The sequence below is a fragment of the Limulus polyphemus genome, unplaced genomic scaffold (assembly GCF_000517525.1).
Source record: "Limulus polyphemus unplaced genomic scaffold, Limulus_polyphemus-2.1.2 Scaffold1569, whole genome shotgun sequence".
Lineage (NCBI taxonomy): Eukaryota > Metazoa > Arthropoda > Merostomata > Xiphosura > Limulidae > Limulus > Limulus polyphemus.
The window spans coordinates 154,714-168,258 of NW_013667179.1; the positions used below are offsets into that span (position 1 = coordinate 154,714).

Sequence of the window (13,545 nt, forward strand, 5' to 3'; positions counted from 1 at the left end):
TCGATCCGCAGCCCGATACGCTAATTACTAGGCCACTCCTATCCAATTTCAAGGAAGAGACATACAAACTATTAAAATCATAAATAATATTCAACGTTAAACTGGTACACAATTAAAAATATTTTATTTAGGCCTATCTATGGCCTAAATAAAATGTTTTTAATTGTGTAACAGTTTAACGTTGAATATTATTTATGATTTTAATAGTTTGTATGTCTCTTTCTTGAAATTGGATCAGAGTGGCCTTGTAATTAGCGTATCGGGCTGCGGATCGACGTTCCAGGGTTCGATATATGATACCATTGCTCTTACTAAGCATTTTCCGCCATGGACGCGTTATAAAAGTTTCAGTTAATTCCGATTTTTAGTTCAAAGAATCAGACAAAGCCCTTGTGGCGCCGGTTGTTGATGACTGGCTACCTTCCCTCTGGTCAACTAGTTCGAAATGAGAGATGGCTAAACCTGAACTTTAGTGACCAGACTCATTGTACAAAGTTTAAAAGTAATATTGTTAGTCAGACTACCTGAAAAACAAAGGTTCAAAGTAATGTTTTATTCATAAGGGCGTCATTTTTTTTTGGTGGTGACAAGGGCGTCTGCCCCCTCAAGCTCGGAAAGAGGTACCAAATGGCAGTTTCTCTGAGACGCTTCTCGTCAGATCGGATCAACATATAGTGTAGGACCCTCAGATGAATTGGGAGCCCACGCGAGATCAGCCTTTTTTACCTCCCCTTCCTACATTTTTGAAATGACGCTCCTTGTTAGTCAGATTATCAGTAGGAAAAATGTTCAGAGTTATATTATTAGTCAGATTCTGTATGCAGTCAATGTGTGGTCAGACTAACTATATATGAAGTTTGTTTGTAATTATTTATGAAAGTAGTCGTGGAAAAAGAGCTGTTTTCAAACATATATTACATACTATTCACAAAACATTCAAGTTTGTGGATATTGTCATCAGTCAGCCTTTTGTATTTATTCCAGTTCTAAAGTTTCTGGTTTTCCAATTCAACAGCCAGTTGCTTCATTAACGTTGCAAATGTTTGAGCCAAACTGACGACATTTCTAAAGTATTAATATTGGTATTTCCTGCTATGGTGTGAGCTAAAATCTTCGTTCTTCCCTACCCCTGTTGTAAAGGCGTGGGAGGTCCGAATACTCGTGTCAGGTTAAAATTTCTGGAGAAAACATAGTACAGACTTGATAACACTTCTACGGGGGGACCACAAAAGTCGGTTACCGTAGTTTAAATCTGTATACGTATCTACAGGGTTCCCCAAAAAATCTAGAACCACAAATTATTTGCATCTTATCTTATTTTCAGATACGTGACTAATTATGGTGCTGTCAAAGCGGGAGAAGGTCGAGTTAATCCTACTGTTAATCCAAACTTGTTTCGAATTACAAGAACAGCATGTGGAACACACACTGTAAAATCCGTTAAAGTGCCTATGGTTTTAGACTTTTCGGAAACCTGTACAATATACTCAAAATGACAACCTTCAAAATCTATATAATACTGAAGGCACTCAATATTTAGTTCTACAATCATCTAAAAAAAACATCTGTGAAGAAACAATGAAATATTTTTTTTTTTAATTTCCACGATCCTATAATGGGGACAGACTTTTTTTTTGACAGGGACCTGGCATTGTCTAGTGATATGGCGCTCGACTCGCAATCTGTGGATCGTGGGTTCGAATCCCTTTCACCGAACATTAACTGCGTTCCCTCTAATCTATCATTGCTAAAGGTAATTCTGGACCAGCTTTGGAAACGATTGAGAATGAGATAAAAACATTTTGAACGAGGTGTAAATTGGCCATATTTATTCATTTATTGAAAGTCGGTTTCGGAGAAGAAGAAAAAAAACACACAATTAATTACGCTTACGTTAGATCGTGATATTATTTCTATTTGTATTTAAGTCATCGTTAGACTTAACCCAACATCGTAAGTTTTAATGTAGAAAAGGGTTTTATGACATACACTTACTAAGTTAACCGTAGCTTCTATCTGTAAAGTTTTAAACTCATGCTTAAGTTCTTTCTCAGGGGAGGGACAGTAAATTTGTTTCAGGATTTTGAGGAAAAGCTACAAACTGGTAGATTACCGGACAAGTAGCTAGTCAACTGCGCTCACCTCTAACTTCAAAGTTACTCTTGTTTGTTTTAGAGCAAAGCCACATTGAGCTATCTGCTACGTCCACAGACAGGAATCAAACCCCAAATTTTAGCACTGTAAGTCCGTAAACTTAGCGCTGTCCCGCCGGGGGACAGATACTCTTGTGTGATCAAATAGTAGGTTTTGGCCGTCGCACTTAGAGCGCATCTAGACCACAAAATGCAGAGCGCGTTTGTGCGACAAAGTCCCGCGAACCATGAACTCTCGGATGTACAGTCCAAGCACCCTAACCACTAGGCCGAGCCCGACTTGCAAAGCGAAGTCAATTAGTGAGAAAGCACAATTTTTTCATAGCTTCAAGACAAACAGGCGTTTACTTTATGCTGTATTGATAACTATAAGTTGTTTATTAATTTTCTTAGACGTACAGATGAACCAAATAACCAAACTGTTATCCTCGAACTACCTAAAAGCAACTGTCAAGTGTTATCTTATTTTGTTACGCTTTCTGTAACAACCCATTAATTGAAGTACTTTAAGTGGTTTCTCGGTGTTCTTGAACCGAAGTGTAGAATTACACGCATGTCTGATAGAGTTTTTCTTTTTAAATACATCTTCTGTAGGCTCAGAAACTGGAGGATGGATCGGAATGGTGTCCTTCCGAATGAGTTGAAATCGAGAGGTGTAAGTTAACATCAGATCAGAAGTTTGTAGTTTTATACTCGACATATTATACCAGAAACTTCTGTCTTGTAATTAAATAATAATTAGCCAAACATTTTCGAGTTATTTGCTATTTATATGTACCGATTAGTATCGATGTTGGTTCTGTACATTAATCGTGTTGTACATTTTAACTATTTATATGTACCAAACCAACATGATACTAAGTGTACATTATGTACAACATGACGATTGACTATCTGTATGTACATATCTCGAAGGTAAACCAGCCCGACGTCCTGCCTAATTATCCCTACAGAGATGACGCTCTAGCAATCTATTATGCAATTCACAGATATGTATCGAAAATCGTAAAGTATTACTATGGTAAGTCGTATTCTGTTCAGTCTTCAATGAAACCTTTAAGCCTGCTATTGCTAACTTGTGTCTTTATAATAAGAACATATATCAAACTTGAGTTGCGGTATGACCAATATAAACGGATTTTACTATTTTTTTTTTACTTGTTTATTTTAGAGCAAAGCCACGATGTGTCAACTGCGGGGGGGGGGGATCGAACCCCGGATTTTAGCGTCGTAAGTCGGTAGACACATCGCTGTCCCACCAAGGGACCAATAACTTAGACTCTCAAATTTTTCTCTCATTTTTTTTTCACAACATTCTAAAGATATTTTAAATAAAAACGGTTACTGTTCATCAGGCCATTAAGAACATATTTAATCATTGAATTGCTCATTTTATTTAACTCGGCGTCCTGAATGTTCTTTTACTTGTTTTGTGGTACAATTTGATTTGTTAATGTTTACTCCATTCAGTAACACTATAACACGTGTTTATTCATTGATATATCTTTCAGTATGAGCGTTTTTACTTTTCATAACATTCTGATTGAAGTATGTTGTCGTGATCTATAACAATAATATTAACATACACGATTGTTACTTAAGAATTACAACAATACTTTTAATTTAGTGTCTTGTGCTTCTCAACTTCAGATTCACCTGAGAAAATACAGCAAGACAGTGAACTCCAACAATGGAGAGCCGAACTGGTTAAAGACAGAAAGAATGGAGGAATTGGACTTCTGGTACGTGTGCTGTGGTCTTTTTGATAATTATAATTTTCTTTTTCTATAAAATAAATGAATAAATTCCTTGATACGAATTCCTTTCTTTCAGTAACTTTGAAAGACGAAATTAATATAACTGAACATTGAGAAAAGAAATATAGAATCAAAAACATTCCCCCCCCCCCCTTACGCATCGTAAAGGAACCTTTACATTTTAAATATAGATCCAAGAATTTTGTGACGTGCTATGGATGATTAAAAAAGTAATTAGCTTTGGTGCACTGGATTTCGCTGTATGTCGAAAATTGTTAAGACTGACTACTTTACTGTTTATTTGAGGGTTTGTTTGTTTGCAATTAAGCACAAAGCTACACAATGGACTATCTGTGCTCTGCCCACCACGGGTATCGAAACACGGTTTCTAGCGTTGTAAGTACGCAGACACACCACTGGGGGCTTATTTGAGGGCTAGTTTTCCCTAATTTTGAAAGAATAGATTATAGGGAAGGCAGCTAGTTAACACTACCCACCGTCAACTCTTGGGATACACTTTACCACCGAATAATGGAATTGGCCGTCACATTATAACGCCCTCACGGCTAAAAGAACGAGTATGCTCGGAGACGAAATTCGAACCTCAGATTGCTAGTCCAGTACCCTAACCACCAGAACACGCCAGACAAGTACCCTAACCGCCAGACTACACCAGACAAGTACCCTAACCACCAAAACCACGCCAGACAAGTACCCTAACCGCCAGACTACACCAGACAAGTACCCTAACCACCAGACCACACCAGACAAGTACCCTAACCACCAGACCACACCAGACAAGTACCCTTACCACCAGACTACACCAGACAAGTACCCTAACCACCAGACCACACCAGACAAGTACCCTAACCACTAAACCACGCCAGACAAGTACCCTAACCACCAGACCACACCAGACAAGTACCCTAACCACTAGGCACATTACTTTATTTTACTGAGTAAGCTGTGCAAGAATGTTTGGATTATAAACTTAACGTATAATATTTATTACTATACTACTTGAAAAATCATTTTTTTTCTAAACATTTGTTAACGTTTTACAATTCTTTAACGTGTGAAATCTCCTTAATTAATAAACACCTAGAAACGTATTTTATGAAACCTTCTACATTCGAACTTGCCATTGTTAATGTGTCTAAAAACGTATCAACTATTGTTTGTTTGTTTGTAATTAAGCACAAAGCTACACAATGGGTTATCTGTGCTCTGCCCACCACGGGTATCGAAACCCGGATTCTAGCGTTGTAAGTCCGCTGACATACCGCTGTGCCACTGGGGGGCCGTATCGACTATTACTGTAAATCTTATACATTCGTGTTAGCTGTTGTGATGGTCAAGAAACTGATAAACTTGGGATGGCGAAAGTGTTATCAACAAACCAACGATAGTATAAACGTTTAATAAAAAGGCGGGAAAGAAATTCTGATTAATAGCTTCCGGTTGGATAGCACTAGGTTCTCGGATTGACAACGTTAAAATCCGGGGTTCGATTCCCCGCGGTGGACACTCCTCAATGTGGCTTTGCTCTAATACAAACAAACAAATAATGTACTTGAAAATAAAGAAACAAATTGTACCCATCTCTACACTCACTTCATCGCTATGATCATATATATTCATATATCTTTCTAGGGTGTACCAGGGCGGTTTGGAATGTTCAGAACCGCGGAGGAGGTGGTGGACACTATGACAGTAATAATCACAACCTGCAGTGTAGGACATTCCGCAGCTAACTTTCAACAATATGAAGAATACAGTTTTCCTCCGAATTATCCAGGCATGTTGGTTGGTGAAATACCTCGTGATAAGGTATAGTAGATTGGAGGTTTATACAAATGTGGTTAACTTTCAACAATTCGCGGAGTATAGTTTACATATTTATATTCAAAATTTAATGAAATTACTTTATTATCAATATAGGTCAGTAAACTTGGCGTCAAAATGTACTTAATAAGTCAAGTTGTAACATTATAAGTTTTACTTTCATAACTTCAAAAGAAAATATTTAAATAACGTCTCGGTCTTCACTTCTTCGTATCACGTGACATTTTTTCGTCCCGTATTACCTATTTTAGGTATTTTTACTACCCCTACACGAGTTTAACATAAACTGTCCATATTGTAGATATTGTTAAGTTTACTATAAACTTCCAAATGTCGTGAAGATACGCCCACTAAGTGAAAAATTAGTGTGTATATTTTTAATATTTATATGATGGTTAAGTCATTTTCACCAACTTTGGAATTTCGTAAGCTGTATGTGTTTGGTGACAAATGGGAACACAAGCTAGGGCTAAAACTTTATATAACATAACATAATTTACTAAATATCGGAGCAACTGAGAAAGATTTGTTTTGTGAATTTGTTTCATCATCACGATATTTGCTTTCGTTTTACATAAAACAATAATTTAAATTTAAATACTGTACCTGTGGATATAACGTATCTCTTAAGTTCTGTGTGAAAAATAGCTATATTTTATTTATTCAAGGAAACTTCATAAATCTCAATGATTTTGGTTGAAAATATAACGAGTAACGTGTTTGTGAGCAGCCATAAAGGTTTAAAATAACCCTAACACTAAAGCGTCATTGTTGTTTTAGCCACGTGATGGTTAAATCTTATATTAATCTTAACAATGATTCGTTATTGTTCTTTTTTAGCCTCGTCATGAAAGTTAGATTTTATAGTAATCCTAACAATGGTCCGTTATTGTTGTTTTAGCCTCACGATGAAGGTTAAATGTCATAGTAACCCTAACATTGATATGTCATTGTTGTTTTAGCCTCCCTATAAAAGATAACAATTACGGATATGAAGCCAGAAACTCGCAATAAGAAAAAAACGTTTTAATGTTGTGAAAAACCTATGGAAGTTCAATGAAATTGTGATGAATCTTTGTCCTGCTTAAGCTATCTTTAAGTTTATCTAATGAAAATTATTTGATTGTCCTTCTTCTCAGGTCCCAAGAAATATCGTGTCGTATGTTCCAAGCAAGGACATTACACTTGACACTATGGTCATCACCAAATTGTTGAGTTCTGGTGGCACAAAACCTCTGGGACATTTTGAGGTGCAGTATCTATTTGACCCTGTCAGCGTTCGAGCAGCCGAAGAGTAAGTATACATAGACAGATTTACCCACAGATAACCAATCAAATAAATATTTAATTAGAGTTCGTGAGTGATTAAAAATAAGTTGGATTAAAGTTACCAGACACGTTACAGGACAATGTAAAGTACTTGACCCAATTACTTACAAAACTTAAAATCCTCCAAAGATGTGTTTTTTGTTTGTTTGTTTTTAAATTTCGCGCAAAGCTACACGAGGGCTGTCCCTAATTTTGCAGTGTAAGACTAGAGGGAAGGCAGCTAGTCATCACCACCCACCGCCAACTCTTGGGCTACTCTTTTACCAACGAATAGTGGGATTGACCGTCACATTATAACGCCCCCACGGCTGAAAGGGCGAGCATGTTTGGTGGGACAGGGATTCGAACCTGCGACCCTCAGATTGCGAGTCGAGTGCCTTAACCACCTGGCCATGCCGGGCCTCCAAAGATGTGGTAATTGAGTGTTTATAACGATCGAAATGAAACATAAGTTTTGAATTTTTTCTATAAAGCATTCTTCCTTGGTCCACGATGTAAAACAGACGTTGTTAATTGCCGTGGATTGAGTTACACGGTGTATAAGAGACATTGTTAATTGCCGAGGATTGAGTTACACGGTGTATAAGAGACATTGTTAATTGCCGTGGATTGAGTTACACGGTGTATAAGAGACATTGTTAATTACCGTGGATTGAGTTACACGGTGTATAAGGTTCTTTGGACTTTTGGTCTGGTCGAAGCTAATGGTCTGGTAAATTGAAAATATTTTTGGACTGTTCATATGGTCGAAACTAATGGTTCTTCTACATAGAAGACATTTTGGACTGTTCATATGGTCGAAACTAATGGTTCTTCTACATAGAAGACATTTTGAACTAGTTTAATCTGGTCGAAACTAATGGTTCTTCTACATAGAAGACATTTTGGACTGTTCATCTGGTTAAAACTAATGGCCTTTGTATACATTGAAGACATTTTGAACTAGTTTAATCTGGTCGAAACTAATGGTTCTTCTACATAGAAGACATTTTGAACTGTTCATCTGGTTGAAACTAATGGCCTTTGTATACATTGAAGACATTTTGAACTAGTCATCTGGTCGAAGCTATTGGTTCTTTTACATAGAAGACATTTTGGACTGTTCATCTGGTTAAAACTAATGGCCTTTGTATACATTGAAGACATTTTGAACTATTCATCTGGTCGAAGCTAATGGACTTGTAAATTGATGATACCTTAGACTGTTTGCCTGGTTGACACAAATCATCTTATAAACTGAGACATTAATATCATTGAACGAACCGATCATGACTGATGTTTATACTTTTTTTCTGAGAAACATAATTTTAATCGTACCAGTACAATTGAAATGTCAAACTTACATCACTAGAATATGGTGGGCGATTTCAAGAACTACATGATTCATAATTTAAACCAGCTCTTTCTACTTGAACCCAATAGTTTTCTCGCCCTCTGTGATCCACGATGCACAAAGTAAGCAGGATTTTCTTACTCGTATGTGTAAATTGCTGAATAATGGTTGTATTAACATGTTAATATCCTTACACTGCCCAAATATTACTCAGGGACGTGATAAAGTCTGAGAGCCATAACTGGTAGTTTGAGGTGGACGAGACAGTTCTTTCCTAACCCACACATAGCTAGTGATTTCCTTATTTAGGGTCTGTTGGGGGTGGTCTGCGTAGACAACACTTTCAAAAAACAAAAAAACTTGTGCTCTTAAAGCAGATGTGAGCAATTGACTTCGCTCACCACAAGCGCTCTATACCAAATTACCAAGACGAAGCCCAAGAAGCGGTTGAGGAAATGCATCAGACTTAACGAGTACAATACTGAGAGAAAAGTAATATCTTATTGCACACATCCTCAACATGACTTGTGTATTCTTGCTGGAATGGTTGACTTGTATAAAGTAAAATTCCTGTTTTTTTTTCTTTCTAGACATCTCTCGTATGTGTGTGTTTTGATGGCATTCAGGGGGAGGTGCGTAATATTAAAATTGTTTTCTAATCTGTCATAAAATTCATTTACATTCAATCGAGTATTTTAAAGAAAGATGATTTATTTTTCAGGTTTCGCCAAGAACTTCACGAAATTCATGAACAAATAAATAGAAGATGTGAATCCCAGGATTTTCCTTATCCTTGGTTGGATCCTTCCATTGTGCCCAACTCAATTAGTATTTAGTGTCCCTACTCCTGAAACTGGTCTTTAGTATCAGTGTTCCTACTCCTGAAACTGGTCTTTAGTATTAGTGTTCCTACTCGTGAAACTGGTCTTTAGTATTAGTGTTCCTACTCGTGAAACTGGTATTTAGTATCAGTGTTCTTACTCCTGAAACTGATCTTTAGTATTAGTGTTCCTACTCCTGAAACTGGTCTTTAGTATCAGTGTTTCTACTCCTGAAACTGGTCTTTAGTATTTAGTGTTCCTACTCCTGAAACTGGTATTTAGTATTAGTGTTCCTACTCCTGAAACTGGTCTTTAGTATTTAGTGTCCCTACTCCTGAAACTGGTCTTTAGTATTTAGTATCCCTACTCCTGAAGCTGGTCTTTAGTATTTAGTGTTCCTTCTCCTGAAACTGGTCTTTAGTATATAGTGTCCCTACTCCTGAAACTGGTATTTAGTGTCCCTAGTCCTGAAAGTAGATCTTCGATATCTAATAAAGTACACATACAGAGAGAGAAACATGTTGCTCTTCACGTGTCAAAAGTCAACCAGTTAAAACTTTTTTGTTATAAATCCCTGTTGATTTTTTTAGTTAATATCACTTTCGTTCACCTGTACATACGTTGTTACTGAAGATAACGAGGTCATTACGAATACATTATTTTCCAAACTTATTCAATCGAACTGAATAACAAGTACTATATTGAGATACTGATGGGTTTTTTTTTTGGCTTAAGAGCATCAATACCATTAACTTAACATTTTTGTGATACATCTTGAACTTTATCTCACGATATTATTGGTTTTCTTAGTGTAATATTTTATTTTAGAATCATGTAGACTTAGACGTTTTCAAACTGTGATCCATCAAATTAATATTGTTACCAACTGTCTTCCTAAAAATCAACAGTTTCGTGTCCAAGCTGTTTATTACTGACGAAAAGAAAGTTTGTTTTTATCTTATGTTTTTGTTGAAAGTGTGTTGTGGTTACCACTTTAATGTGTTATTGTATTTCTCTTAATTAGTTTCAAAAACGAATGATTGCGTAGATCCACATTATAGGTTCTACGTTCATGTAAAAATAAACAGACGTTTTCTTGTGACTTCTCATATAGTAATGAAGAACAGATTTATGCAGTCTGGGGATAATATTTGTTATATGTTGAAAATAAAGACATCAATTTGGATGATCATTTTTACGTCATAGGAACTTTACATAAATTAGGCTTAAATATGAAAAGTTTACATGGGAAACTACTAGAACTTTCGAGTAGGGTTGCCACTGTCCGAAACGTCATAATTAAAAAAGTAAATAAAACATATTTTCAATTTATTTTCGAAACTCTTTAACAAACGCACTTGGTATGTAAATTGTATTATTATCTACGTGTATTTTGTTGTTGTTGTTGTTGTGTAAAAATATTTTGTAGATGCTGTTTTAATTTTAGAAAAAAAATATTTGTTCACTGACTTTTGTACAGACGAGTCGAGGAGTTATTTTAGTTTTGTTAACCAAATAACAATTATTGCATTAGTCTTTTTTTTTTTTTAAAGATTGGTCAGTGTTTTGATTGAAACATCATTTTTCATTTTATCACTTACACTTTACACCTACTTGTATGTGTTTTTTTTTTTCTATTCTTAATTATCGTTGTTACTTTGACACGTGTGAACAATAATGTTTTTTAAAGAAACGCATGCGTAGGTTGTAGGATGACAACTTTAAACTGTCTCCCACCGTTTCAGAAAATAAAGACATGTTTTTAAAGTTGTTCGAAATTGATATCCGGCTTCTGTTTTACATCATCTAGTTGATGTCTTTATGGTTTATATTTTTTTTACGTTTACTTAAAGTTGTTCGAAATTGATATCCGGCTTCTGTTTTACATCATCTAGTTGATGTCTTTATGGTTTATATTTTTTTTTGTACGTTTACGTCCTATGTTATTCAAAAATTAATAACTTCGTAGAGAACAGTCATTAATTTGCTTTCTTCTCTTGTGCTTGTTAATGACTTTCAAGCTCTAGAAAAGAAGACTTTAATGTTATTCGTATCCATATTTATTCCTTTATCAACAGCCCCCCAGTGGCACGGCGGTAATGTCTGTGGACTTACAACGCTAGAATCCGGGTTTCGATACTCGTGGTGGGCAGAGCACAGATAGCCCATCGTGTAGCTTCGTGTTTAATTACAAACAAACAAATCTTTATCAATCATGAAAGTTATTGTAATAATTTACATCTTATTCCTCACATTTTCAAGTGTTGCTATTTTTGATAAATGTAGAATCGAATTTCCAAAATTTCTTTCATGCTTTTTTTAATACTAGTGGTTCTTTTTATTGCATGGAAAAAACATTTTACTATTAAATTAAATTAAATGAATTATATCTGCTTTTTTTTTATAAGTGTTTTTCCTCGAATGAATTAAATATCTAACGATTAACAAAAAGAGTACCAGATGCATGATGGGTAGATGAATGATGAAAATTAAGTTGAGTTTATCTGGAGGAAGAGTATTTTAAGTTTTTATGTAATTCTATTTTCGAAACTGCTAACTTTCATGGTTAAAAAAATACTGTTGGTGAACTGTAAAAACTATACAGATATATATATTTATTTAGGGGGGATATCGTAAACCAAGTTGACCAAAGATGTAAAACTTATAATGTCAGCTATATCTTATGTCAATCATCAACATAGAATGTCTTGTTTGTTTGTTTGTTGTAAAGAACAAAGCTATATAATGGGATATCTGTGCTCTACCTAACACGGGTATCGAAACCAGGTTTTAACGTTATAATCCCATTGACTTACGGCTGAGCCACTAGGGGCGCATAGAATGTTAAGGTTACCAAGATTGTTAAATACATAGAGAATTATGATATCTCATTGTATAAAATGTGTCCGCAATTCAAATAAATAAAAGGTTTTTTTCCAATGCATTATTTTGTGACCTAAAAATTACCCGAAAACAAACAATACAGTATTATCTTTTGGAATTTATTTTATTAGATATATATGTTGTTCAAAAGATGGCAATACGGTCGCAAATAAAATATAAATGTATTAGATTTTTGTTGTTTATTTACTGCAAAGCTACACAATGGGTTATCTACACTCTGTCCATCGCGGGGAATCGAGCCCTGGATTTATGGCTTGTTAGTCCGTGAACTCACGGCTTATCTACGGGGGGGGGGACAAATATATCAGACGGATAATATAAATACACGTGTAAGTTATTCCGAAATACAGGAGATTCAATAGGAGTCGGTTGGCAAAGAAAAGTCGAAAGGATGGTTACAATAAAGATTTATTCAACCGAATTCTCAGCTTTTAGAGAAAATTTAACAACTGAGACTTGAACAAATTAGCGGACTGAAAATAAATGAAACTGAAACGTAACTGAAGTAGACCTGGTGGTTGGAATTAAAACTAAGTGGTCACAAAACTGTACGAAGATCTCTCCAGTTTGGCTTGTTACTCTTAACACCAGACTAAATCTAACAGCAACAAATCAAAAAAATACATGTAGCCAAACACAGGGTACCACCCTCTATATCCCCTCCCCCACGACTGTAAGTCAACCTGATTATCGCCAACACACAGAAGACATAGCTTGTCTAAAGTGACAATAGTTGTGTGTGTGTGTGTGATAAATTACGTGTTATCTATGTACAAGTTCATGACTGAGCTTAGCTTAGGATTAGCTCTGGGAAAATTTTGAACTCTGCAGTTTAATTCAAACCTAAAACCGTACAAAGTATGGTTTATGATACCAGTGTGATATTCTTGTCGAAAAGAAACTAACATATATATATATATGTATGTTTCAGCTTTCTTTTCACCAAAGTTAAAACTGAAAAGACAATCTGTGACGTAGAGGCCTAATGGCAATCCTTGATTGGCTGTACCCTCTACTGGGAACTGCAGTTTCACATATTCAAGGCTAATCAGCACCGCTTGGATCAGCAAACCAAAGAAATACAGTTACGTCTCATACAATAGCGGTGTTTATATAATATTTATGGAGTTTTTGAGCCCTACTTAAATCACTATACAGAAACCTAAATTAATTTAAGTGTGTGAATAATGTTGTGACATTGTGCCTAATCCACTTTTCGACATTATATAACAGACCAATTGGATAATAATTATATATATATATATATGTTAGAGATTTCTTCTTTACCAAAGGTAAAATTGTTGATTTCCAAAGGACACTCAAATAACCCATAAATATTAGAGACTAACATTGAAACACTTGATTAAGAAAATAAAATCTCTAGCTTGTGATATCCAAAGTCT

The 13,545-nt window shown here is 35.5% G+C and overlaps 1 protein-coding gene across 1 annotated transcript in view; it reads left to right on the top strand.

Annotated features, from left to right (window-relative positions):
- The window catches only part of LOC106464143 (hydroperoxide isomerase ALOXE3-like), a 52,978-nt gene extending 42,256 nt beyond the window's left edge, over positions 1-10,722 (top strand). The window contains exons 11-16 of the mRNA XM_022391823.1: positions 2,748-2,808; positions 3,069-3,174; positions 3,804-3,895; positions 5,564-5,740; positions 6,895-7,049; positions 9,139-10,722. Coding sequence (XP_022247531.1) covers positions 2,748-2,808; positions 3,069-3,174; positions 3,804-3,895; positions 5,564-5,740; positions 6,895-7,049; positions 9,139-9,253 — 706 coding nt within the window. The 3' untranslated portion in view covers positions 9,254-10,722. The remainder of the gene's footprint in view (positions 1-2,747; positions 2,809-3,068; positions 3,175-3,803; positions 3,896-5,563; positions 5,741-6,894; positions 7,050-9,138) is intronic.
- The last annotated feature ends 2,823 nt before the right edge of the window (positions 10,723-13,545 follow it).